The sequence below is a fragment of the Rutidosis leptorrhynchoides genome, chromosome 8 (genome assembly GCF_046630445.1).
Source record: "Rutidosis leptorrhynchoides isolate AG116_Rl617_1_P2 chromosome 8, CSIRO_AGI_Rlap_v1, whole genome shotgun sequence".
Taxonomy (NCBI): domain Eukaryota; kingdom Viridiplantae; phylum Streptophyta; class Magnoliopsida; order Asterales; family Asteraceae; genus Rutidosis; species Rutidosis leptorrhynchoides.
The window spans coordinates 357117043-357124664 of NC_092340.1; the positions used below are offsets into that span (position 1 = coordinate 357117043).

The window sequence follows — 7622 nt, forward strand, 5'->3', positions numbered from 1 at the left end:
AAAATAATACCAATATACATAACACCTAAGAAACAAAGTTTCATCACAATACTTTCAAAATATGTCACTTAAAAAATCAAGAAAAACATTTAACTCGATGACATTACTTTCACGATGGATAATGCTAACCTCGTCGGTCAATTGAAGCCTGTTACATATAATAAATCACTATATAAAAAAAGTGATGAGTGCATATTATTAATCGGTTAATGGTTACACAACATTATGTTCTATAACTTTTACATCACAAAACTCCATAAACATATAAATGCTCATGCATACAAAAATTCATCACACTCATATATATTCTGTACTTACTTTACAAAACCTATAATGATATTTGAATATCAAAATGTTAATGTTGAACTATAAAATATCTAATTAACATGTTTTGTTAGAAGAAGTTGAATAAAACTACAAATAGAATAGTATTGAAAAAAAATATACCAATAACTAGTAAATAAGTATGAATAAAAAATAGCAATAATTGAGAGGTGAATATAGTATCCGTGTATCCATCGGTGTATCGGAGGATCGCATATATATGATTGAAATTGAGGAATTTGAGAAGTGCAGCCTTCATACAAAAATTGTGAGGCAACCGTTATACAAGAATTGGAGTCAGGGTATTAATTTAGGGTAATTAAAAATAAAAAATTAATTTAGGATAGTAAGGGTAATGTAGTCAAAAATAATATTTTAATGGTGAATGGTAAAACTTTAGTGGTAAAAGGATCACCACCCTTTTTTATACGAGCATATATTAACAAAACTCTCTCTTTCATAAAAAACCTATGTTAGCAAAATCTTTTTAAAATGTACTCTGTTTAATATATAGGAATTCTAAGGAAAAACTCAGAATCCCATTTGTTTCATTAGTAACTTACTCGTATAATTTTGAAAACTTACTTTTCTATTTTTCCTGAAAAAGAATCTCAATAAAATGTATTTTGAATTATGTGTAGTCTTTACCCAGTCATGGGATGACTAAGTGGCAAAGTACTTGAAAAAATCCGTGATTCGTAAATATCCGTTTTGAGTGAACCCGTGTAATCTTATATGCGGACACATATATGGGTAAAAAATTCCGGGTAAAACTCGTGTGATCGTTATGTTGAATCTCTACATCACATATTATTGATCAATGTGGGTGTTCAGTGTTCGAATGAGATTCACGTGGCTGAACAAATTTCATTTGATACGTTCAATGATTATGAGGATGAATCGTGTTGGTTGTAACGCTCCTTGTTGTAAGGTCCATGTTGTTTCATGTCTTGGTCTAGAATCTAGACTCTAGATATGTCGTTTGGTTCTATCTTGTTTTTATACATGTTTTTGAGATCGCAAGGCACTTGTAACCGTTGTTTTATTTTGTACGGAGTATTTTTTTACTATTTTATATATACAATACATATTTATCGAGTAAAATATTTTACCAAAAACCCACAAAAAAAAACTTACGTAATTTTTTATTTTATGTTTTTATTTTTTCTTAAATGTGATTGATTAATACGCAATGTATATACTCCGTATTATATAGGTCGGCCATTTGTAGCTAGTAACTACTGTAGTTATTTACCATAACCATATCTAAGCACAGTAAAACAAGATAGAAACTGTCGCTTCATATCAACTCATGATCAGATTTAATACACATTAATTTCATTTCACCATCAATCAAACCTCTTCATTTCTATCGCCGCCACTAGTTGTCGATAATGATGATGATGTTGTCCTAATGTCAGATTTGGTAGTAATAATAATATCTTCTTCTTCTTCTACAAGCAAATTATCAGAAGATCTACTAGTATCAGTCACATCATCATCTTCTTCATCATTACACCCTAACCCTAATACTTCCAATGATGACGAAACTGATGATGATAATGATGATGTGATTGTTGTGTTACTGGTGAGGTTGCTACTACTTCCGGTGATCGGCGTTGGTTCCGTTAGTGTCCGGCCATCTCTTGGTGGCGTGAATACAACCGGCATGTATTCTTCAGCTTCACGTGGAAACTTTGAGTTCTTGAAATGCTCCTTTAATGCTTCAATTCCCTGTCCATTTATTATAAATTTCTCGTTGAACTTGTAAATTTTTAAATTACCCGTTGAATTACACATATCGTCCATAACTTTTTAACAAATTCACAGGGTAGTTGCTCGGTTTTTTTCTTTCAAATTAACGATAACTTATATATACTAACGTTTTCAAGGAAAAAAAAAAAAAATTTCAATCAACCGAAAGATACAAAATAAGTCCAAACACTGTAGAAAGTCGGGACGATTAGTGTAATTAATAACCGATTGGAATCATCGGTATAGCTTGAATAATTAGAAAACTTCACCTAAACAATAAAAACAATCAATGTAATTTACTCTTTAAGTTGCGTTTAAGAAAACAGAATGATTGAGTGCTTATTTAATCGAATCAATTTGTACTTTTATTGTTGACTCATCTCACGTTTATCGTAAAATACATTAAACAATCAAGCTCAATTGAGCTCCGAGTCTCTTGAGCTCGATCCAAAAGTGTACTGGAGTAGCTACAGCTTGACTCAACAAGTACCAAGTAAATTTTGAGCAGTAGCATACCGAGTCGATTTTGAGCATATATATCAATTTTATTTTGAGTAGCTTGCGAGCTATAATTATCTTAATTAACCCCGTAAACCTGATTTACAAATCAGCTTAAACATTGAAATAACGAATTATAACCAAAAATAGTACTATCATGATAAATATTGGTGCATATTTGTAAATCTCTTGTTCTATTGTTATGTAATGTTTAATTCGGTCATCGGACATTTATATAATCAGACGATGGATATTTGATGTTAATCGTATTTCGTAGATATATAAATGTGACCGTCGATTGACTGTCAAGACAGTGGACCGAGGGTGAGAGATCATCGATCGAGAGTCACTGCAAAACAATAAATACAGGTACGGGTTTCATTGTTAGGTTACACACCCTACACATACCCTAGCCGTTCCTAAACAATCCGTAATCGTTCCATATCACATGCAACACGGATAGCAACTCTATGTGTCGATCTGATTTCTTCTAAGTTTAATTTTTCGATCCCGAAAGTCCTAGTTTATTCGATTAAGCTTTGTCTAGTTTCCGCCTCTAGATAGAGAGTATACGTTTGACAATTAAACTTGGTTATGTTATACTATTACAATTGCAACTAAAGTAAAGTAAATGATAGAACAGTAGGAAAAATACCTGCAGTCTAGCATAAGAAATCTCACAAATTTTCTTAGAGTTAAAAACCTCCCAATTTTTATTATGGAACGCCTTATATAACCTCCATGTTGCTTCTGGTGATGTCATGTTAACAAATCCATATCCTACATTGCATTTGTTCCTGATCCAGATTCAAACATTAAACCACATTTTAACTTTCAATCACAAAGCTAAACTTTTAAAATTAGTAAGTCATCAAAAAATGAGTAATAATCAACTTACACAAAATCAATGGGTAGATACACGAAATCATACGAAGACATCGGTCGACCGTCTTCTCCATCCTCCACTTGCTTATCACATTGTATGCAATGGTTGTCCAACATATTTATCAACAATTTCCGACTACAAAAACAAAACAAATTCAAATTTACAGTTAATGTTTATTAAACCACACGTATAAATACTTGTTTTCACGGGTTGCCTGATCAGAAACCTTATTTATTTACCCGTTTATATGTTAATTAAACTATAGAATATAGGAAATATTAACTATATAAACTATAATCAAGAATATTTTTGTGCATAAGTTTCAAATTATGCAAATAAAACCTGTATTTGTTTGGAATGTTCTTGATCATAACGGTCGTTCTAGGATCACGATCGCTCGAAATGACATCATCTTCTTTGATTGAAAACCATTCATCGCATTTTTCACGGCCATATTTTGATCCTTTCCACGGCTTATTCCGACCACCATTACCATCGCAATCACTACCACTTAACCACTTAGCTTCTCGTTCCAAAGGTCGTTGCTGACTCTTAAAAAAATTCTTCCTATTTTTCTTATAACCGTCACGATAAGAATTTACATTAATAACCTCCCTAGCACCACCATAATCCACCACCCTATCTTTCCTACACGGCGGTTGTGGGTGGTATGGTGCCGGTTGAACGCCACCTGAACCAATTGTCAAGACTTTATTTTGTTTGTAGTTGTACTTATAACCACCAGGCCGACTAAACTCCACCACCACCTGCTTGCCACAGATTTCTCGACCGTTTACTGCTGCAACGGCTTTAGCGGCATCACGAGTGTCATAAAATTCGATGATCTTTTGATTTTTCTTTAATGATGCATCTCTAATTTCCTTCACACAACCTAGAAATAAATAAATTAGCATACATACAGTACATGGTTAAGTACAGCTCATTCTTATGCAAAAGTAAAATGAAAAAAAAATTAAAAAACCACCAGAAAAATACAAAAGTATCAACATGAAAAGTACTTTGTGTTCGGAAAGCGACATATCACTTTTAACAAATATCCCCAAATATTTTACCCCGCATAAGTTAGTTGTCTATACCACATTTATGGAAAAAATTTAAATCCACAAATTAATTTGACCAAATACTTATACTACTTTCTTTTCAAAATAGGTCTTTGTGTTTGTGTTTATTTATGTTTAATACGGAGTATATCTTCAAAAAATGTTAATTTTTAATAGAATTGTACTAAGATTAAAAATTTACTCTGAAAAAGTTCTTAGTTTGCATAATGTAAACAATTCGAAAAAAATGTTTACCACGTTAGGAAAAAAAAAAAAAAAAGAATAAACGGGTAATGATATTTTTATATCGTTTTAATTTATAAATTCATGATGAGTAACTGCAATACTTTTAAATAAAAAAATATAAAATTTGAAATTCAATAACATTATACTACTAATATATTAATAATAAATTAAATTCAAATTTACCAAAAGCTTCAAATATTTCTCTGATAACGGCAGAAGAAACATCAGAACCCAAGTTGAAGACAACAACATTTCCTTGGTTATACCCGTCAGGAAGCCCACCGGCAACCGGAAAAGTATACTGAGCCCAAACAGCTCTACCGGAAATAATCCCACGCGCCGGTGAAGCTAACGCAACCGGTGTAACGTAATTTATGTTATAATTATAATTATTATAAATAAGCCCATCTTCATAATATTTCCTTAACCGACACTGTTGTTTCATATGTTGTTCTTTAATCTCCGTCAACGCTTCAGTCGCTTGTCGTATATCGTAAAAGTGAACGGTCACGATTCCATCACGTGATCTTTCCATTTGTACGGCTCGTACGTCACCAAAAACTTCTAATTCTCGCCGGAGTGTTGATTCGCTGACGTGGGTTGGGACAGAGCTGAGGAGTAATGCGCGTGTCGGTACGGTTGACGGCGGAGGAGGTGGAAACATGTACGGCGGAGGCGGCGGTGGTGGCGGTTGGGGTGGTAATGGGAATGTGTAGTAATTGGGATTTAGTGGTGGGGGAAATGTTGGCCGGAATTCAGGGGCGGTGGGGTTTAAAGTGATCGGAAAATTGAGGACGACGGCGTTGGTCATTTTTTCCGTAGGGAGGTGGAAAGTTTACAGAAGAGGCGATTCGTTGGTGTATAGATGTATAGATATAGGGGTTTGTATGTATACGTGTGTGTCTCTTGGAAGGAACAAAAGTGATTGAGTTGTTTCATGGACATTTATGGTGAAAATCTTCATACGGAGTAATTTTATTTTCTAGACTAGATATGTAAAATTAATAAAATGTACGGTTTGATGTTTGTCATGTGGGATTACAATTTTTAGACTTTCTTGGTGGAATTCATTGGATTCTTTTGTAAATATTTGCAACTACTACATTATACGGATTAGGGAGTATACTATTTGTGTTTTATTGGCTATTTATTTATATTTATATATATTTATATATATTTATATTTTGACATTTTTCCTTCGTTGATTTTGAGTTATACATGAAATTGCAATCCGAGTCCTTCAAGTTTTTAATTATATTTTCAAGTCCTTTCAATTGCATAATTTGGCAATCCTAGTCTCTCCGTCTACATGCCATCTAAATTGGTCGTTAGCCCTTGGCATGTGCCATGCATGTGAAGGTAAAATCGTCTTTTTACTCATTTCTTCGAATTTTTTGCTCCGTTGGTCCTTCGTTTATATACAAAATTGCAATCTGAGTCCCTCAAGTTTTTAATTCGACTTTTTATCTATTTCTTTCATAAACTCCATCTCCTTCCTTTACAATTAATTATTCATGAATCCATATATCATTCGCATAAGTATATTTAACATCCAAATATCCCTCACTTCAGATGATCAAATCTAAACAAGTGCATCAATTTAAATTTTAAATAAGTGCTAAAACAAAAACGCATTTGTTGAAGAAAAAAAAAATTAATCATGACAAAGAAATTGGATCAGAAACCTATTTGTTCACTTCGATGATCAGATCCAAGAAATTAGATGATCCACCAATTTGTTCATCATCATCTCCTCATCATCTCTACGTTCATCGTCATCATGGGTATTCATCATAAACAAAACTCATAACATAACCAAATGTTCATCATCATCTCTAAACAAAACCCGGAACAAAGCTCTAATTTGAAAGAACAAAACGGAATAAAAAATAAAAGGAAAGTTACCTCTATTTGAAACCTCTGTTGAACTTCGGAGAGTGGTTGTGGCTGTTGAACCACTACCGCCGTTGATGCGCCACTAGCACCACCACCACCATCACTTGATGATTGGTATTCCTTTTAACAAACCTCCTTATCTTTAATTTATACTCCATAGTCATTGATCAAGCATAGATTTGCGCCGTTGACAGAAGTACACTTGAGTCAACGAAAGAGGAGTTTTTGAGGTTCAACGACATCAACACTCCGGTCCGGATACCTGGATAACCCGAATCGAGATGATGATCTCGAGAGGATGGTCGATGGTTGAGGGTCGTCCGGTTTGATCGGGTAGTCGGGCTGCGAGGGAAAAAAGCCTAAGAGGCAAAAACCCTTGGATTTATGTGTGAGGAGAAAAGGATGAGAGAGAATGAGTGGAGAACCATATAGAGAGAGAAAGATGAGATGGATAAAATGGGAGGATGACCCCTCTATTTATAGAGGGGATTTTAGGATTTTTAGGATTTTTAGGAGACTTGTGGGCTTTTCTTAGCTCAAGCCCAAGTGTAAGCCCAATGAGAAAACATGATGGGCTACGCACATCATCAAGTCCCCCAAGTTCGGTGTGATATGTTGAAGATATATCATATTGAACTTGCAAGTATGCCACCGCCATAAGTCAGGGAGCGCCCTCATATCACACAAGTCTGTGCGACGCGCTTCATCGGATCATGAGCCATGTAACCATTCGTCACGTCACCGGGCGCCGCACAATGTGGATGCGCGCGGGTGTTGTAGTAGTCAATTGTGTTTGTGCTCCCAATCGTCATCCGGGATACCACAATGCTTAGTCATAAGCCGCGTCTCATATATATAAACGATCTAGGGTTCATCTATGCTTGTCATCAAAGAAAGGGGGATTTAAGGGTTTTTTGTATTTAACTCTCCGGTCTGGTACACCGTGAATAACCCCA

General features: G+C 34.5%; 1 protein-coding gene across 1 annotated transcript; it reads right to left on the reverse strand.

Moving 5' to 3' along the window:
- Positions 1 to 1676: 1676 nt before the first annotated feature.
- On the reverse strand, positions 1677 to 5581 carry LOC139864656 (protein terminal ear1 homolog). The gene is made up of 5 exons (XM_071853233.1): positions 4954 to 5581; positions 3806 to 4355; positions 3476 to 3598; positions 3233 to 3374; positions 1677 to 2058 (listed from the first exon to the last, which is right to left on the reverse strand). Exons 1-5 carry the CDS (start codon positions 5579 to 5581, stop codon positions 1678 to 1680), a joined length of 1824 nt encoding a protein of 607 aa, XP_071709334.1. The 3' UTR covers position 1677.
- Between the last annotated feature and the right edge of the window lie 2041 nt (positions 5582 to 7622).

Bases quoted from the DNA above. Each gene is read 5' to 3' on its own strand.
- LOC139864656 (XM_071853233.1), bottom strand. From the start codon at position 5,581: ATGACCAACGCCGTCGTCCTCAATTTTCCGATCACTTTAAACCCCACC. The intron at 4,356-4,953 runs GTAAATTTGAAT...ATTTATTTCTAG, and splicing joins AGAAATATTTGAAGCTTTTG to GTTGTGTGAAGGAAATTAGA. The intron at 2,059-3,232 runs GTATTTTTCCTA...ATAAATGGACAG, and splicing joins TTTCTTATGCTAGACTGCAG to GGAATTGAAGCATTAAAGGA.